The sequence below is a fragment of the Saccostrea cucullata genome, unplaced genomic scaffold, assembly GCF_032062105.1.
Source record: "Saccostrea cucullata isolate Sc308-1 unplaced genomic scaffold, CSIRO_AGI_Scuc_v1 ctg415, whole genome shotgun sequence".
NCBI classification, from domain to species: Eukaryota; Metazoa; Mollusca; class Bivalvia; order Ostreida; family Ostreidae; genus Saccostrea; species Saccostrea cuccullata.
In genome coordinates, this window is record NW_026926689.1 from 112524 (window position 1) to 133851 (window position 21328).

At 34.0% G+C, this 21328-nt stretch overlaps 1 protein-coding gene across 1 annotated transcript; it reads left to right on the forward strand.

Annotated features, from left to right (window-relative positions):
* Window positions 1–953: 953 nt before the first annotated feature.
* LOC134272414 (neuronal acetylcholine receptor subunit alpha-3-like) lies at window positions 954–20526 on the forward strand. Its single transcript, XM_062754646.1, has 11 exons — window positions 954–975; window positions 2438–2482; window positions 2724–2842; window positions 3396–3931; window positions 5657–5941; window positions 11930–11940; window positions 15830–15843; window positions 17478–17619; window positions 18975–19099; window positions 19257–19792; window positions 19909–20526. The coding sequence occupies exons 2-11, from the start codon at window positions 2480–2482 to the stop codon at window positions 20313–20315; spliced, it is 2178 nt and encodes a 725-aa protein (XP_062610630.1). The 5' UTR covers window positions 954–975; window positions 2438–2479; the 3' UTR covers window positions 20316–20526.
* Window positions 20527–21328: the final 802 nt, after the last annotated feature.

Genomic DNA, 21328 nt, shown 5'->3' on the forward strand with positions numbered 1-21328 from the left:
GTAGTTTTCACACAATAAAACCATACTCGGCCGCCTTAAATTGAGTTTTTTTCTCCTCTGGAACTAACGTCAGTAATCATACCATACAGTAACTGTATAACTGCCTTTATCCTTGTTTTGAAAATTTTGATGCAAGTTCCTTTCGGTCTTATTTTGTTGCTTATTTATGATTTGTTCGGTTTATATTTTCTTAATTTTTTATATTTATATTTTTTATTATTTGTTTTGTGTATATTTTTTATGTTCGTTTTGTAGTGTGTTTTACTTGTTCTTATCTTCTCTATCTGTACATCGCGTCTTTTCGCTTCCCTCGGGTTTCACACTGTCATTTTCATGTTTCCCCTTATGTATACCTTCTTATAAGCATGGTAGTTGTTATTAGGATTTGGAGCAGAGAGGAGACCTCTGATTAACTTCAGTCCTCTAACTTTGTTATCCCGATCTCGTCGGCGCAAAGACTAAACATCGAAATATCGGAGGATTCTAGAAAACGAGGGTAAAAAGTAAAAAAGATCAAAAAAAAATTGCCAGATCATTCCGGATTAACTTACCACACGAACTAGGACGATTTCAAAATATAGAATTAGAGGTTGACGTACCATAAGTAAAAATATGGGCTTGCACAATTGTTTTAATAATACGAGCATTCAATAAATTTAATACAGGTCAGGAATTTTATTTGGATTTATTTTTCGCCATTGACAAATGCAGAAAGATTAAATAATTAAATTGTAAATAGAATTTCAAATCTAACTTATCGTATTAATTAGGTCATTCTGTCATAATTTCCTAAATCTCTTTATTTTTATAGCATGTTGTGTGACTCTGGGTGTGGGGCAGGGCCCCCCGCTGTATTCTATATCCCTGGAGACCCAGCTGAGGGACGAGTTATTCTCCGACTACTCCCTCCTACAGAGACCCGCACGGAAAGTGAACGTAGACGTGGCCCTCACGCTCCTCACCGTCAACGAACTCGTAAGTTGTGACGTTGTAGCTGCATGATCCATCCTCACATTGACAACGTTTCGTGATTTCGGAATTTAGGAGTTCGGAAGTCACTAAAACCATTGACATTGTGAGGTTGCTGCATGTTCTATAAATAACTGTTCTAAGAGTAAGATTCAAGACAGAAAGAAAGATGAAATATTTGGAGATAACGAACAATATTTAAGCAAAAAAAAATCCATTTAACAATACAAAATTGGAGCAGCAAACACGGACCTCCAAAAATTAAGAGGTGGATCAGGTGCAATAGAGGAGTGAACATCCCCTGCCGACCGGTCATACCTGCCGTGTGCTACTTGTCTTGATCGGGAAATACCGAAAAAATCCGTCGACAATTAAGTGTGTTTATAATGGCCTAACAATAAATATGAAAATTGTCAGTCAGCATTTGACTTAATGACATATTGTACTTGCTGACAAGGTCATTACATCGACTACACATGTATATATAGAACTTACGAAATGATGACTTTAAACGAGACTGCAAATATTCTTTTTTCAGAAATTTCATACGTAAAGCATGCTCTTGCATATCTGAGAGATTATGCAGGTGATGAAGATACATTGCTGCATAAAAAAGGAAAGTTGACGATTGAAAATTTAAAGTCATCACGTTTATCATAAAGCTACGTACAGCTGTAGTAAGATACTAGTAACATTAACGTCTTTTTCAAGTAAAATACATGTATCTAAATGTGAACATGGTGAAAAAGATGTGTTAGACTCTGTGGTATCTTTTAATGCAAGCTCACCAGGATAAATCGTATGGACATAAGAATCGAAATAACCACTGTGATTGACAATCCGTCTTCGATATATCTAAATGTCGAGTTGAAGGCCACAAAGAGTGTTTTCTTTTTTTCATGAATAAGGTTTTAGACAAAGTCTGCTTCAAATGAATACAAAAATACATGTAGGTCTGCTAATAACGGGGCGCAATTGGTACCCATCGGAATTCCAATAGTTTGTTGTTGGAAAACCTGGAGGAAAGAAAAAGTTATTAAAGAGAAAGAATGCCACACTAAAATTTTTAAGACATCACTTTTAAACTATGGTTTCAACATTGAAAGACCAATATTAGCTTTACCATTAATGAATGTCTAAAAGGAAGGTAATAGTAAACTAAAATATGGAATCGATTAATTTATAAAATATACATGTTTTTATGTATTTCCGAAACTGACCCGGTATTAGTTTATCATATCAAAAATACTAAACTGTACATTATAGATATCCCACCTCAATGATTACGACTAAGGATTTTTTTCTTGGTACCCACCCATGCGTAAGATATGTTTGATTTCTGAATTGAATTGAATATATTTTATTGTAATATATATATACAATGGGATTGGGCACAATTTCTAACCCGCCCCACAGACTGATGTTGCTTTATGGGTCTGTATTACATAAATATTTATATTTTTTGCAGAGTATCAAAGACCAAACGTTATCTGTATCCGCGCTGTTAACTATGGTAATATATTTGTTATCATAACTCTAATTGTTAATTGTCTAAATTGACTAAATAGACTTTAAAGTAATATAGTTCGCAATAAAACAGTGGTACAGTTAGTAGTCTTTTCTTTTGTACATTTGCTTGCACTTAATTTATTTATTTGAGTTTTATATGAAATATAAGTTATCTAGACAAACATGTAATAAAGTGGCAAGTTTTCAATAAAATCGTAAATTAAGTAACTTTCTGTGTTTAATAGCTTTGGACGGATGCACGTTTGAGCTGGATGACTGGTAGAACCCAGGACTACAGTAATATTAACTACATGTACGCCACCGAGAAACAAGTCTGGACGCCGACTATCTACGTGGAAAACTCGTAGGTTGCAAGTCCTCGATTAAATAGCAAATTCACTTGTACAGTTTAATAGAAAGATTTTCTATGGAATTCAGTTTTGACCTTAAAGATGCGAATAAATTAAAATCAGCATACGAGCATTGACTATTAAGAATTGATATTTTTGGCATTAATAGCTATTGTTTTTTTTCTTCTACGTTCATGTATATTATTGTAAAATTGTCAATCTTTGTAAATATTGTGTGGCTTTTGATATTTTATATATGGGAGAGATTTTAGAACTTGTGTCCAATCCCTTTGACATGTTGTCAATAAAATTAATATGTTTAAAACAATATGAATTGATGAAGAAGTTAAAATACCATGATGCCAAAGAAATCCGAAGAAAAAACATCAGAATTGTAACGAATCGATCTTAATCAGTTCTTACCTTTGGTTGAGATGTGTTTAATGTGGAAACACCTTAGGTTATAACGACTTGAAATTAACAAGTAATTTTGTAAATACTATTTAGCATTTAAGAAAGTAGGGTAATGATTAGTAAATACAGAGTGTAATTATTGATATTTTCCAGAATTGTGGATCTTTCTGTGATAAGCGACCCAAACACTCCCATGAGAGTGGACAAAAATGGCAGAATAAGATGGAGTACCTCTGCTATCTACATCGTTAGCTGTGAATCCGAGATCACGTATTATCCACTGGATCATCAGACGTGTACCATCAAACTAGCCACGGCAGGGTACACCGCAGCGAACATCGCACTCAGGTTCAACATTGCCCCTGTCTCTCTGTATTATTACACCGAAAATGGGGAATGGGAACTACTCTCTGTTGAAAATACCAAACCTGCTGATAACTTCATGGGAGGGGAGCCTTACTCTAAGGTCATATTTAGTATACACATGCGCAGAAGACCCATGTTTCACATCCTAAATACCATGTTCCCCGTCGTCCTGATGGCTTTTCTGATCCCGATGGCGTTTAAGCTTCACGTGGATTCCGGTGAAAAAATGGGATATTCATTAACAGTTCTCCTCGCCTACGCCGTGTATCTCTCCATGATATCCGACAACATACCAAGCACATCTGTGTCAATATGTTTTCTATGTAAGTAAATGAAAACAAAAAATTTTGAATAGTGCATGTGAATTAAATTTAAAGTATTTTTTCTTCTTACTTTTGGAGAAATCAAACATATCTATGGCACGCCAAATTCACAAAAGTGAGCAAAACATAGTTTCACAGTCGATAAACTAGGTATATCGGTTGTAAACTATAGTTTACGGACTGTAAACTATAGTTAACGACGTTAATCTATATTGTACATCTGTAAACTATAGTTAACACGATAATCTATGTTTTACAACCGTAAACTATACTTAACACCGAAAACAATCATTTGCGATTGCAAAACATAGATTATCTGATAAATACAGTTTCAAGATTGTAAACTATGGTTTACAACTCTTAACTATAGTTAACGATCGTAAATTATAGTTTACAGACGTGAATCTATGTTTATCAACAAAATCTATCGTTAACGTTTTATTACAGACAGATAAACTTAGATTAGCATTCGTAAACTATAGTTAACAACCATTAAATATAGTTTTACAGATGAAAACTATACTTAACGAATTGAAAACTATAGTTCACGGTTTGTAAACTATAGTTTACAGTCGAAAAACCTAGTTTATCGATTGTGAAACTATGTTTAGCACGCCAAATTCACAAAAATGAGCTAATCATAGTTTCACAGTCGATAAACTAGGTTTATCGGTTATAAACTATAGTTTACGGACTGTTAACTATAGTTAACAATGTTAATCTATATTTTACATTTGTAAACCATAGTTAACGCGATAATCTATGTTTCAGAGCCGTAAACTATACTTAACACCCAAAACAATCATTTGCGATTGCAAAACATAGATTATCTGATAAATACAGTTTCAAGATTGTAAACTATGTTTTACAACTCTTAACTATAGTTAACGATCGTAAATTATAGTTTACAGACGTGAATCTATGTTTATCAACAAAATCTATCGTTAACGTTTAATTACAGACAGATAAACTTAGATTAGCATTCGTAAACTATAGTTAACAACCATTAAATATAGTTTTACAGATGAAAACTATACTTAACGAATTGAAAACTATAGTTCACGGTTTGTAAACTATAGTTTACAGTCGAAAAACCTAGTTTATCGATTGTGAAACTATGTTTAGCACGCCAAATTCAAAAAAATGAGCTAATCATAGTTTCACAGTCGATAAACTAGGTTTATCGGTTGTAAACTATAGTTTACGGACTGTTAACTATAGTTAACAATGTTAATCTATATTTTACATTTGTAAACCATAGTTAACGCGATAATCTATGTTTCAGAACCGTAAACTATACTTAACAGTTACTCTGAAAACAATCATTTGCGATTGCAAAACATAGATTATCTGATAAATACAGTTTCAAGATTGTAAACTATGGTTTACAACTCTTAACTATAGTTAACGATCGTAAATTATAGTTTACAGACGTGAATCTATGTTTATCAACAAAATCTATTGTTAACGTTTATTACAGACAGATAAACTTATATTAGCATTCGTAAACTATAGTTAACAACCGTGAAATATAGTTTTACAGATGAAAACTATACTTAACGAATCGTTGACTATAGTTTACGGTTTGTAAACTATAGTTTACAGTCGATAAGTCTAGTTTATCAATTGTAAACTAGGTTTAGCTAATTTTTGTGAATTTGGCGTGCCATACATATCTGTTGGTACATAAGTGAATAAATAATAAATATTTTTCTGTTATTTTAGCTATATACCTGGCCACAACACTGGTCCTATCCACCATGTCAGTATTGTTTGTCATTATCGTCATTAACGTTCATCACACACCAGAGGACGAACCCATGTCTCCCAGAGTGCAAAACATTGCTTATAAACTGGAATGTTGTTTGTGTAGAGGAAGGAGGGACACATCTACAAACAAAATAATAAAAGTGGCCCCTTCCCCGGATGATTCTATTGACAAGCCCACCATTTTGAATGATAGAGAAGAAGACGAAGAAAAAATGTCGTGGGTTAGACTGTCCCGGCTCTTAGATCGATTCTTTTTCATGGCATTCTTTATAGCAATAACTCTAGCCACATTAGTGTTTACAGCTTTGATTTCATTGAAAATGATTACCTATTAGACATCAGAGTAATTCATGGTAGAATATCTACAGCTCGAGGGCTGTCCAATAAATAATGTCCTGAGCTCTATGAAATACAACATTGAAATCATATGACATTAAGCTGGACTTTCTCTCATGATTGAATCTTTAATGAATTGATAACAGTTCACATAGTTTCATTGTGAGAAGCTGTTAAAAAAAAGAGCTATTCGATACACTGCATTAAAAATGAATGGTAAAGAATCAGTAAACTAGAGTGAAATAAATCGCTTCACTAAAGCTACTGTAAAACTTGTTAAGAATCCCAAAGAAATATTCACTGAAATATGAGAAATTTACAGCAACCGTTGTCTGTTTTATTTTGACACACGGCTGTGGACACAGTTTCTAAAGGAAAGGAGGTGTATTTGAGGCTTTTTCTGTTGAAAATATAGAAATGCTTCACATTAATGATGTCATAATTGCAGAATAGTAAACCTTCATGCCATATTCTTTCCTGATTTATCAGAATCATTTACTAAACTAATATTTAAGCCAGTTTCAAAACTGTTTGATGTCATTACATTTTAGGGCGCAATAAAGCTAAAACCATACCTTCTTCTTTACAGCAACCGTTGTCTGTTTTATTGACACATGAGCAGGTGTATTTCAAGGAACAAAATTATATAATGGGCATCAAAAATGGATAACGTCCTTGGCGACAAGGACTTACAACAATGTACTGTATGCCAAAATTCAACAAATTATCAATGATGGCGTTCATTGACTTTAAGACAAATAACAAATTTTATAGGCATCATTTTGGGGTATAGTTCACACTGTTTTTTAAAAAGAAACATTTGACAGTAAAAAAGAGCTAAGTACTCATTAGTCACCCTATGTTTTTAAAAATGAGAGAAAACGACAGCGTGTAAGAATATCTTAACACTTATTTTAAAAAATCAGAAATTGAGTTATCAACGTATGTCTGAAATTCAAACACATAATGTAACTTGAATCCATTGCTTTAAACCCTCAAAACAAATTTAAAATAAGATGCACTTGACAAAAAACAGCAAAGGTCTGAGAAAAGCAAGAGCACAAAGAGTTTTATATGCCATTTTCTTAAAAATTAGTGGTCTTGTTTTTCAATTCTTATTCAGGGAGGCAGTTCGATTTCTGGAGGAGTCTAGAAAACAAAATTTTTTGCAAAAAATCGAAAGGTTTATGAGAGGAAGGAACCATAATCAGGAATCCACTACATTAAATTTCTTCATGACAGCGTCCAAACCCACGCGTCATGAAGAGTAAAGGAGTTTTAAGGATACTAGTTAGCAGACACAGTAGTTAATGTTTTGTCACACCAAAATTATTCGCCAGATCTTTCACCCTTTGACTTGTTTTATTTTTTTCAAACTTGAAAAAAAAACACCTTTCAGAGAGAAGAAAAAAGTCCACAAAATCATAGGATCTGCCATATTCCAGTATACGAAGGCGCATACTCAAAAATGTGTTCTGAAAACAATCAGAAATTGGATAAAAATGTTACGGGCATGTGTTTTAATTAAAAGAGAATATTTAAGTGAAACCATTAAGACTAAATCATTGAAAAGCGGTTTTGTTTCTTTTCGAGAACCGATGACATCATTTATTGATTGATTGATTGTATATTGTTTAACGTCCCTCCCGAGAATTTTTCACTCATATGGAGACGCCACCACTTGCCGGTTGAGAGCTGCAAATTTTGTCCCATACTCGGCACTCAGGACCATTTAGCAGGGAGGGATCTTTTTCGTGCCAGCACCTACTGCGACACGGGACCTCGGTTTATACGGTCTCATCCGAAGGACCGGTCTCCACGTCCCACAGTGGGATTCGAACCCGGGACGTAAGGATCAACTCCTTACTTCGTGACTCTAGAGCAGACGAGGTCGACCATCATTTATTGAACAGTCCTCGCAAGTGGGAGAAATGTTACTTGTAATATTTCTTATGTACAGTTAAATAATATACATTTTATGCGTATAATATGACTTTTATGCAAGACACAACAAAACGAAAAGAAACTTGATGGGACTTTTTTCATTTTATCTTTCTATATATCCCTTCCCCTGGATCAAACTTCATATATAAATTGCTTTGGCTATTATTTTAATTTAACTATTGTAAACAATAAAACACTCCTTTTTATTTTGCTTTTCAACAATGGCTTTCCGTAATCTTTCTCTCTCTCTCTCTCTCAATGTCCTGCCACTGGCGTTATTTTATCTTATAGGTAGAAATCTGAATCCTTGTTTCTACATGTATTTTATAACAATAGCAAAAATTGGTGACAGAGACTGTTTCACCAGAAATGCCTGTATACAGTCTCCCTTTTGTCTGAGTGGGCAAGGAGAATTATGAACAAATTTCACTATAGAATGAGAAGAGGAATCGTCTTTTTAGAGAAAGAATCGACCAGCTAGAAATGCTAGATAGAGAAACTTTATTATCAAACAACAAAAATAATAGATTTTTTTCTCTGCGGAAAATTACTTGTATACATTTTGATGGAAAGATGCGTGGTTCCATCCTCAGGTGGATCCTCTGTTTCAACGCACTTTAAAAAATTACGCACTTTGAAAAAATTTTTCAAAGTGCTTTAAATTTGGAACTAAATCAACGCACTTTGAAAAAATAAAATTTCTTTTCAAAGTGCGTTGATTTCGACCATATTAACGCACTTTGAAAAAAAATGTGTATGTCTTGGTCAATATTCTTGAAAATCTTAGGTGTGATAAATGATTGAACCTGTTAGATAGCTTTTCGGTAATAAGGTCACTTCCGGATGTGAAAGTGAGCGATTTTGATTTTTCCATACTTTGAAAATTCTTTCTCTCTTAAATGTGTTACTGTACTTTATTTTTTTTTCCAGTTTGCATGGCATGCATTTAATGTAAACCAAAATTTATAGAAAGTTTTCAGCGTCATACCACTTATGCAAATACATTTATCTGGGTGTAGCATAGGCATCGGTAGCAATGGGGGGTCTACACACAAATATTTTGCAAAGATATACATAATGACAGTAAAAATTGGGGCTTACCTTGGGGGGACACTTTCAGTTTGCTACCGACGGCTATGTACTAAGTATAAGAAAAAAGAGTTTGACTTCATGAGAGACCTTCTATATACTAGTACTCATCTTCTTGTTCTCAATGAAAGTAAATCTACATGTAAATTAAAACGTTTTTCGAAAAATATAATTATTACAAATTAATTCTCTCAATACTAAAATCTAAGTCAATAATTTTTGTTTTATACATATTTTTTTTTCAAAGTGCGTTAAATCTCCACATGGTAAAACGCTTATGTACACTCTTAACGCACTTTGAAATAAATTTTTCAAAGTGCGTTGAGTATGTCCCAAATTTAACGCACTTTGAACAAAATTTTCAAAGTGCGTTGATTTTGTCCCAATTTTAACGCACTTTGAAAAAAATTTTCAAAGTGCGTAATTTTTTCAAAGTGCGTTGCCACAATCCTCCTTCATTGGCTGTTTCGGCATTGTCCGCTACACCTCCAGAGGTGCGCCGACTGGGGTGATCAGGTCCCAGCCTGGAACCACTTGGCTCTATATCACTGCTGTTCTATTTTACTGTCTATCTCACTACTGTTCTGGTGTCTCAGTACTGTTTATTGTCTTTCCACTCCTCTGCTCTTCTTCTCCAAACCACATGCATATGGACGCTGATTCCGCCTCCCTGCACTCTCCCTTTCAATCTCCTTCTCTCTGCTACTGTAATGCCAATAGTTCTCAGTCCGCTCCAAATAGATCTCAGTGTCCTCCAAATAGACTGCCTCACGAATCCTCTACAACCAATTTCCACTGCAAAAAACAGACCCTCCATCCATTCCATTGACAATTCTTTAGAAGGTCTTGGTACTTAAGATTTTTTATATAGTATGTACCTCCATCCTATCTTCCCATGGCACTGTTAATTCCAAAATAATTGTCTGTCTTGTAGCCATTGACCAAAGGACTACATCCGCCTCTTGTTTGTGGCTATTGTTTCGGTTGAAAATATATGCACTAATCTTTCCTTTAGGTCTGTCCGCATCTGCCGATCTGTTGCTGTCCCCAGCACATTCTGTAACACTAACTTAATGTTTTCTCCTTCTTTTACAAAGATGACAAATCTCAGGCCCTATGTGTTCTTCTTTGACTTTTTGATACCTTTCTCCAAGGTGTCAGCTATACTGGCATCATTTCTCCAAATGTATCTTCCATCTTTCAATGCCTCTGAGCATTATGATAATATGTGCTCCAAGTTTGCTGGTTTACCACAGAGGACACACTTTGGATCATCTGTCACTCCCCAGATGCATTTTACCAGATTAGTTGGGCTTGGAAGAACATCATAAACTGATTTCAGCTTAAACTGAAGTGTGAATGGTTCCATCTTCCAAATATCATTCCATCCCAACTGCACCTGACGTGCGTTTTTCCAGATCACCCAGCTACCATGTTTCTTCATTCCGACTGCTTTCACCATTCTTGAATCATCCTCCATTGCACGCACTTTTCTCTGTACCAAACTGCGCTTCTCTTCTGCTGAAGTTGTCTTGCTGTTAGTGTGACATCAAGCCCTTGCCTTCCTTTTGCCAGTCTTCCCTCGATGTCACTGTGTCTCAAGCGGAATTCTTCTTCTATAATTTTCTTTACTGACCACTGTTCCCCCGTCCTGATATCTACTTTTGCTATTCTGTAACATTAAGTGTTGACACACTTTTGTCACCTTGAATTCCCCAGTAATTGACTTTAGAGGTAACTGTAGCTTAGTCCCGGAGCTATATAAACCAATGCTGCTGAAACTTCGCGGTACCCCCAGCCATCTCTTCAGGTATCTGCTTGGCGTTGTTTCCATCCCTTCTAGTGTGCTCATTGGTACCTCGTACACCAATACGGCCATAGCAAACAAGGCAGTATCCCATGTTGGTAAATCCATGCTTTATATTTACCGGGAAGTCCACTTTTATCCACAGTTTCCATCTATTCATCCAACTGTCTGCATGTTTTTTTTTTACATTTTGTCTGAAGAATTTCCCTAAAAACTTTACTGGCTTCTCTGAGACTGTTGGTATTGCCACTCGCTGAATCTTGAATCTTTCTTCTTTCACTTTTCCATTCTTTATAGCCAAACTACGAGATTTGCTTGGTTTTACTTAAAAATGCAATAAAAATAAAATGTGGCGAAATGATGCGCCACGCATAGATACAGTTCAATGTATATACTGTACTGTACATAGTAATAAAGCCTACAGTGTAGCTACTGTACACAAGGAAAACTTCGCTCCGTTTTATTTTCGCCCTACCCTACGTTGGAAGAGTGCAACATAATTTCTTAAACAAAACTGTGAATGGGCGAATTTAAGACGGGACAAAATTGTTAGCCAGTATGAAAGGGCGATAATAAAGCGGGGCGAAAATAACCCTGTGTTCAATACGGGTATATAAGCTTGAAAGATTTTGGTCAACTTTTCAGCCTTTTATTTAAAATTCAAAAACATTCTGTTGCTCCATTAAAAAAAGGAAAATAATCTTCCATAGATATCTTATTGTACTTATGATTAAATGTTTATTCTTTTAAGGAAAAAAAAACCCTTTTTTAATAATGACAAGCATGTACTTTGATTTTTTTACCTACCGTTGTATTCGTAAAAATTACCACATCATTCATTTTCTTGTCAAATAGTATTGACCAACTTTAATTAAAAGAAAAGAAATAATTAAAATTGTATTTTCTTTATACGATAATGAAAATCAATGTTAAAGGACATGCAGTATTTAGCAATATAAGTTGTTAATTGATTTAATAAAGGGTAAACACAGGGGATCAGAGAAGTATAATATCGAACAAAATTAAACTGTTGACCTCATAAATTTAGTTTAATACATTAATTGTGTGTTCTATTATGTGCTCTCTACATCTGAATTAAAAAATTAATGATAGATAAACAGAGTGGAGAATATGACACAAAAGCATGATCAAAAAATAATATTGAGCTGTTGATTTGTTTTTTAAAATTAACTCAAGATTTTAAATGAACTCGCAGTAGGTGTTGAAATCTATCCACGTTCATTTCGAAGAACTGCTTGGAACTTACTTTCAGGGATGGAATGGGTTTTCTCTTTACTCGGTAAGTTTATTTATTACAAATCAGCATTTTTTTTCTTTCGTCTTAAATTTTTCACAAAGACAATTAAATGAGTCTATCATGTTTTCTACAACTGGGAATATAGAATCTCTTTAAAACGTTTCAAGAAAATGAACGCCAAAGTTTTCCTGTAATAGGCAAGGGGAATCTTTAGCTATAAAATACAATGTGATAGCACTCAATATGAATCCGTTTCGCAAATATCGCTAAATGAACTGTTTACGGCCATCGCTCTTGACACAGTGTAATAAAAACAGTTGCACTATCTGCATTTTTCTTTCAATGAAATTGTTTCAGACAACTTATTTCGTAGAGATGATTTATTAATATAAATATTTTGTGGAATTTAGATGTAAAAGACAATCTAAGATAATGTTTGAGATGCTCTTACATTACCATACCTTATCAGGAAAAATTATAAACTTTTCAATTCATATTAAAATTTTGTTGAAGGAAAAACAGTAAGCACTAAGCGAAGTTTAGAGTATGTCATTAATTAATGTTTGTTTCTTTTCCTTTTTTTTTTAACCAAAATATAAAAAAATCTGAAATTGAAGAGTTTGATGAAATATAATAAGCGTAAAGAAGTATTGTTTTCAAGACATTCTTGTTTTGGATGCAAGTATTAAGGTTTAAAGTTTCGTTTCAACGTAAGCTGTATGTATTGTTAAAAGAAAATGGAAATCGGAAGTCATGATATATTGTCAATATTAGGGTTTCTGTGTAAAAACTACGCACTTGCGAGCAATAAAGATTCCCCCTGCTCATATATAAATAAGCCGTCAAACCAAGTTACTGGTATGTAGATCACATACTGTCTAATGGCAAGCGAAGAAGTGACCATCCATATCATCGGGATCAGGGCGATTTACATTTATATTAAACGTGACAAAGGAATTTAATCATTTAGATATACAAGTTGTCATTCTGTAAAACAACATTTACTTTTCAACTTTTGATGCCTACCATCTTTTTGTAATCCTCCAAAAGACTTTTGTCAAAGATTTAAAATATTATAATTCTTATTCTATTCATCTTTAAAGCTTCCAAAATATAGATCAAGTTACAAAATTTCAATAAGTATATAGATCGATACAAACTGATAATTTTTCTTCAAAAAGAGGATGTTTTGAAAGGGAAAGACAGATCACAAAAGTAGAAAGTTTAAGATAAATTTTGTAAATTGCAAATAATTAAAATCACAGCATTTCCTATTTTTAAGTGAAAAAGAAAATGGCAAAAAAAATGATGTGTTCATTTTGTGAAAAAGAATGAATAAAGGGATGAGAGAGAAAGGGGAGAGAGGGGAAATGTGTGTGTGTGTGTGTGTGTGTGTGTGTGTGTGTGTGTGTGTGTGTGAGAGAGAGAGAGAGAGAGAGAGAGAGAGAGAGAGAGAGAGAGAGAGAGAGAGAGATAATTATTGTCGAAAACTATGTTTAAACTATTTAATTCGAAATTAAAATATTATACCTGATCAGATTAAACGTTCAAAATTTATCGAAGAATTTAAATCTTAGATTTTTTAGAGAGATGATTTTTTTTTTAGAAATTCTACTCACATGAGCTGCAATTAGTTTCAAGAATTTTGTTCATCTAATCATAATATACCAATTGAAAGAAGATGTTGGATAAATGAACCAATCGAAATAAGATAATGTAAAAATGATATTTAACGAAGTAGGCGGTGAATTTCGCTGTACATGTAAATATTAAAAAGCATAGTTATGATAAACGAAGAAAATAAATATGCTTAATCAGTTAATGTTTAGAAATTTAATAACATTTAAAAAAAATGATGATTTAAAAAAAAAATTCTGAAAACTTTGTACTCTTATTTGAAATATTATTAAAACTTACTTCCAATCCAGTGGATACATACTTTTACAACTGGTCTACATTGTATTTATCCATAATTTTATAAAAGCAAGCGTGCTTTTAAATCTGTTTTAAATTGTAACCGCTGTATATTTATATAATTACTCTAGTAAGTGTAAACTGCTGGCAACATCCTTTTTCTAAGTTTGACTTCTGTACATTTTTGTTGGAAATTGTTTACCTTATGACCTAATACGGAGTATATAAAACATTTTTCTAATCTTTATGGAACGCCGTCACTGCCTTATAGCAGAACACAACAATTGCATTGCGTCATCATTCCATTACATTATGTCACCACTTTATGACATTTACTCACACTGCTATTGCATTGTGTCAACCTTCCATTATATTATGTTTGACTCTTTATGACATTAGTCCACACTACTATTGCATTGTGTCAATCTTTCATTACATTATGTCAACTCTTTATGACATTTACACACACTACTATTGCGTTATGTCAACTTTCCATTACATTATGTTTAGTCTTTATGACGTTAATTCGCACTTTAATTACATTGCGCCAGTCTTCCATTGCATTATATCAGCTCTTTATGACATTAAGTCAAAACAATTTTACGTGGTGTAAAGATGTTTGTATATAATTTCAACTCATTATTACATTATGTGCACTCTCTACTATTTGGTCTAAGTAGTTCATTACATGATGTGAATTTTCCTTTAATTCAATATCAAGTCGATATAACACGATGTCAGTATTTCATTACATGATCTGAACAAATTGTCACATGTGGCCAATTCTTTACTACATTGTGTCATCAATATGCTACAGGACGACGGGAAGCTATTACATGATGTCAATTTTCCCTAATTTTCTGACAAATCATTATTACGTTATACCATTGTATCTTTACATTGTGTCTAAAATGGTTAGCCTCTTGTCAGTATATTTTAGAATATTTCAACTCTTTATTGTGTGACGTAAGGTTTAGGTTATGCCTAAAAGTTCGTTTTGTGTTTTCAATATTACATGCAAATATGTTAAACATGCAAATAATTTAAATTAAATATATCAAATATTAAATTATACACAAGACTTAGTAATTCCTTAATTAAATATCAGGTTAAAATTTATAAATAGGATCATGTTCCCGTGGAATCTTTATTGACGATTGTTTTTTTTTTAACGTCGAAATTCAATGGCCGTTTAATCTCATAATTATCGCAAATCAAATAGTATGTGTAATGCAGCAATTTTTTTCATTTTATTTTGAAAAGTCCGAAACTTCTGATCTAACTACAAAACACTGTCCTAAGCTTTTTATCAGTCTTCAACCCTCCTTTAAAAAAAAAAAAGTGTAAACGCATCGCATTTCATACGTGCACCGATGTGTGGGTGGGGAGAGAGGGGATCCCTCCCTCTCATCTATAGTGACCAAAATATGCATGAAATTAATCAACTGGTTTTACTTTGTAGGACATTGCATTAGTTTTACATAAAGTTTAACTGAAACAAGTTGAAACGTTTTATATATATAAAAAAAAAACGCTAAAGCCTGAGAGCTTCCAGGCTTTCACCCCCTGGTCCCCAACTTAGACACCATACCGTCCCTCTATAGCTACTCTTTTCAAGAACCAGTGAGGGACTGGTAGAATTTTGTAACAGAATTCTGGACCTGGAATGGTTGAAAAATGACTAGTTCCAGTGACGTTGCATCGTTTTTGAAAGTTGGGGGAGGTTTGTCAGCCAGGAAAAAAATAACGTCCAAACTCAAAAATCCTATTTGGGTGAAAGGGGGGGGGGGGGGGGTCCAACTTCGATAGTCCTAAAAAAAATTCTCTTATACTTCAGCAAAAAGTGGGGCGGAATTTCAATCCGCTTCAATGAACATTTTCTATGATAAAGTTATGTCGGAAAAAAAGAGGAAGCCAGACCCACCCACCCCCCTTATATAATGTGTCTCTAATTCGTCCTAATTAATCAGAACAACCCCCCCCCCCTTCCCCGTCATGAAAACACGGTTATCAACTTTGACATAATGTAAATGTATTTTACAGCACGTAATGAACATTTGAATCAACATGATAAAGAGTTAACACAATATAAAGATATTCTTAAATCATATAAGAAAGATTTGACATAACGTAATTATATATCCACATCACGGAATGGAGTTTTGACATAATGTAATAAAGTGTTGATATAATATGGGACGCCGGGACTGTCTCCATAATATATGTTCACATTATGTTATAAACCTTTTTACATCACGTAATAAAGCACTGACATAAAGGTAAGATGTTTTCAACTAACATTGTGATGACCTCGGCGTAAAATAAAGATACATTTACATCACGTAATAATGCTTTGTACGGAAGCCCATTTAGGACCTATCAAAAATATTTTTGAATTCGTTATAACGATTTTTAGAATTCGTTATAACGAATTTAATTTGTTATAACAAATTTTTAGAATTCGTTATAACGAATTTAATTTGTTTTAACAGCCTTTTAGAATTCGTTATAACGAATTTAATTTGTTATTACAGCCTTTTAAAATACGTTATAACGAATTAAATTTGTTATTACAGATTCATTGAATTCGTTATAACGAATTTAATTTGTTATTACAGATTTATTGAATTCGTTATAACGAATTTAATCTGTTATTACAGATTTGTTGAATTCGTTATAACTAATTCAACGAATTTGGTTATAACGAATTCAACAAATCTGTAATAACAAATTAAATTCGTTATAACGAATTCAATGAATCTGTAATAACAAATTTAATTCGTTAATTCGTTAATTTAATAAATCTGTTAAAATAAATTAAATTCGTTATAACGAATTCAATAAATCTGTTATAACAAATTTAATTCGTTATAACGAATTCTAAAAAATCGTTATAACGAATTCAAAAATATTTTTTGATAGGTCCTAAATGGGCTTCCGTAGCTTTGTTATTATAGAAATATACACCCACAAAAGGGAATGAACTTTGACTTAACGTAATGATAAATTTAATCATAGAACACAAGTAAAATGAAATTAACTTGACGTAATGCAATTTTGACCTCGCATATTAAAGAAATGAAATAATATAATGATACATTCATTTCACGTAATAAAGTATTAACACAATGTAAACATATTTTCACTTCACATAATGAACTTTGGACTTCAAGTTATAAAGTGCTGACATAATGGAAGAATGCGTTCACTCCATGTAATGCAGCATTGACATGATGTAAAGATATTTTTACAACACCCCATAAAAAATTGACATAACGTAAATATATGCTAACATCACGTAATGATAGATTGACATAATGAATGCATAGTTTTATGCTATAAGGCAGTAATGGCGTTCCATAAATCTTGTTTTCAGAATTTTTATTATTTGTTCAACCGCTGATTGGTTCCAAAACCAGGACTAAGAGTAAACCTCCCCCTCCCTCGTACTCCCCGGCCCTGGAGAGTCAGCTGAGGACCGAGATTTTTACCGGCTACTCCGTGCTGCAGAGACCTACCAAACAAGTACTGGTCAGAGTAGAACTCACTCTACTCACAGTAAATGACCTGGTACGTAGCTTATTCACAATTCTTAAAGTAAACATCAAGTAAGCTTCCCTCACATTTCTCAAAAGTAAAGTTCTAGTATGCGCCAATAAGCCTTTTGCGCTTCTCACAGTAAAAATTCAGTTATACACTTCATATATTTCCATTTCTATTTGTTTTCTCTGTGATGTCTTTGAAAGTAAGGCAAATATATTTGTTGATAATTCAACCGAAATATTAATTTCGTCAAGCGAAAGGTCAAGAGCTAACAAGACTTAATATGCATGTAGATCTCGCGGCTGTCTTTGTGTCTATTGAAATTGACAAGGAAATCCTCGTGTAATTTAAATCTATTAAACAACAATTTTATTTCACAATGAAATGGAAATATAAGGAATCACTGGCAGGAGATGCTCACTCCTCCATGGCACCTGATCTCACCCCTGATGTTTTGGAGGACCGTACGTGTTTGCTTAGCCTCAATTTTGGATTGTTTAATGGACATTTGAGCTTGAATATTGTTCTTGAGTCCATATAATTCATTTCAACTACTTGGTATGCATCATGCAAACTCCTCTCTGCTAAAGACCTGATAGCGGTACTTATCATTGACATTCGATCCTCATTCATGACTTCACAACATAAAATGTCCTTCTCTCTTGAATGAAAGTTACTGAGTACTCACACCTTTGGATATCAATGTGATTGTCCAAAATATTTCATGTATGAAAGTCCGTTTCAGTCAGTCCTAAAAATTCAATCCATGCCTTAATTATTCTGTTTATCAGACCAGTAATAGTAACCATCGATTGTTGAACGGTAACACTGCTGTTCAACTAGCTGCAGATCTGTAGCGTTATGGTTTTATATAGTAGTCTTGACCATAACAGACTACTATAAAAAACCATAACGCTACAGATCTGCAGCTACTGTTCAACCTATGCATTAATCAGATAGACGGGATACCCCGTAGTCAATTTTGTATAAAAATCATTGATATAACATGCCTTGGTCATATTCAGAGCATTTTATCGAGGGGACAGTTGCCTCTAAAATTTAATGTGAATTAATGAATCACAATAGTAAAAAGACAATTTTTAAAATGTCTACATGTACATCTTACATGTATGCCTGCAAAGCACTATCAAGTTGTAAATTTTGAATATACTAGGGGGAGGCAAATGCAAATTAAAATCATAGTAATGAGAAGTTTTTTTTTTTATTACAGAACATAAAGGACCAGACCCTGTCAGTATCCGGACAATTCTCTCTGGTAAGATATCAGGTTTGACTAAGTAGTCATTAAGGTGCCTTTTCAGTACGAGAAACATCAGTTTAATCAGTTTTCTCTGTTCATTTTGAATTGCTTGTTGTTTTAGGTCTGGTATGATCCTCGACTGTCGTGGGTCAGCAGCCGGAATCTCTCACAGGACTACACCAATATCATCTTTATGTTCAGCAATGAGAACTACGTCTGGAAACCGTGCGTCTTCATTGAAAATTCGTAAGTAATATACATGTAGTTTAGAATTTCGCGTACTTCAAGAACACTGCACAAGCACTAGAATTAAAACATCTTTAGAGTCCTGGATATATATATATTTTTCTATTATATAAGATTTTTAATAAACTCTTCTTTGACTGATATGTTAATTCTTCAGAATCGACGATCTGTCCGTGATAAGTGACCCTAACACCCCGATGCGTCTAAACATCATTGGTTTTGTGAGATGGAGTCCTTCAGGTATCTTTAAGGTGAACTGCGAGTCGGACATAACCTACTACCCATTAGACTATCAAACATGTGACATCAAATTAACAACCTCCAGTTACACATTATGGGAAATCAGACTCGGTATGGCCGATGAACCCGTCAATCTGAATTTTTACGCCGAGAATGGGGAATGGGAGCTACTCTCAGCGCTGGGGATGGCTTCTAATGACAAAACCAGGGGAGGCCAATCTTTCTCCAGTTTGAACTACAGAATAAGCATGCGCAGAAGGCCATTATTCCACGTGTTGAACACAATGTTTCCGGTAGCCTTAATGGCATTCCTTATTCCGCTGACTTTCAAACTTCACGTAGATTCTGGAGAGAAAATTGGATACTCTTTAACAGTCCTGCTAGCTTACGCTGTCTATCTGTCTGTTATATCAGAAAACATTCCAAGCACCTCCGTGTCTGTTTGTTACATGTGTAAGTATATAAACTTAATGTTAAATATTGAAGAATGTTTTATTTATCAATGCAAATGTATACTAGTATTCAATGCAGAAAAGGTGTGTTATCTTCGCAATACTCATCTCTTTCAGCGATTTACTTGGCAGCGGTTCTTGGAGCTGGGACTATAGCCGTCTTGTTTGTCATCATTGTCATCAATGTTTACCACAACCCAGACACGAAACCAGTCCCTACCTGGACCAGACGGTTTACCATTCTCCTCATGAAACTCTTCTGTATGTACCCTACCTGCCGTCCTTGTAAATCAAACAAAACGAGACCTGTTGAAAAAACTCCTGTGACGGAGTTAGTGAAGATGCCCGTCATTTCTAATGATGACGTCATAGAAGAGGAGGAGGAAGAAGAGAAGACTGAGTTAACATGGAAGATGGTCTCCGAGGTCCTGGATCATTTCTTTTTTATTGTATTTATGCTTGTCGTTCTTGTGTCAACAATTACTTTTGTAGCCGTCATAGTGATGAAGTACATAACGTACTGAGACATCTTAAAATATCGTGCAAATACTTGTGAATCGTAAACAGTTTATTACTGACACGTATCTGTACTTATCTTCAAAGACTTTAGGCAATGTCTTGTTAAACATTTATTTGTAAATATTTACATTTCCAAATATATTTCCTCAAGATTTCTTGCAAATTAGAGAAAGTCCATGTTCTCATGAACTGCCATGGGATGAGTAAGAATGATTTCATCGTGATGTGATTAAAGTAAAAAAAAACATAGTTCAACTTTTTTCAAAAATAATCGTTGAATGACAAAAATTCGTGGCAAGTCATCAGAAATAAAATTTAAATACTGTATGTGATATGATTTTAATTTTTGAGAATTCATGAATTTCATGAACTACAACGCTTCACGCCGGTATACATGTATTCATCATGATTAGTTCTCAAAATTCTTAAGACTAAGCGAAATTTTCCTTATAATGACTCTCAGTTCATGTAGAACTGAAGACTTACGTCTGAACTCATGTCAACGGCATGATGCAGCGGTTATAACGTTTGTTGTGGAGTCACATAGGAAGGAGTTATAAGCCTTATGTCGCGGCTTCGAATCCCACTAAGGGCCGTGAAGACCGGTCTTTTGGAAGGATGAGACCATAATAATTAACCGAGGTCCCGTGTTGCAATATTATGTCTGTCATTGACGTAATTCAGTTAGTTATAGCTTATATGTTTTGATCACCCCTCGGAAAGACGTTACCGGAAGGCAGCTTTTAAACCTGTGACAGAGACTAGACCAGCGGAGGATTTTTTTCTTCGTGCGAGTGCATATTGCTATGATATTAAGATATTCAGCTTTGTTTTTAACTGTAACTTTGCGGTTGTTCGTAACAGATTGCTTAACAGACAACTTAAGACATATCTCTTTCCCAAATTACGTTCACTGGGCACACACTGAAACAGAACGGACATCACTGTGTCGCCTGCAGAGCACAGCGGCAGTAGGGGATCACTTTTACAGACGTCTGTCTTCTGTCACACCACATCG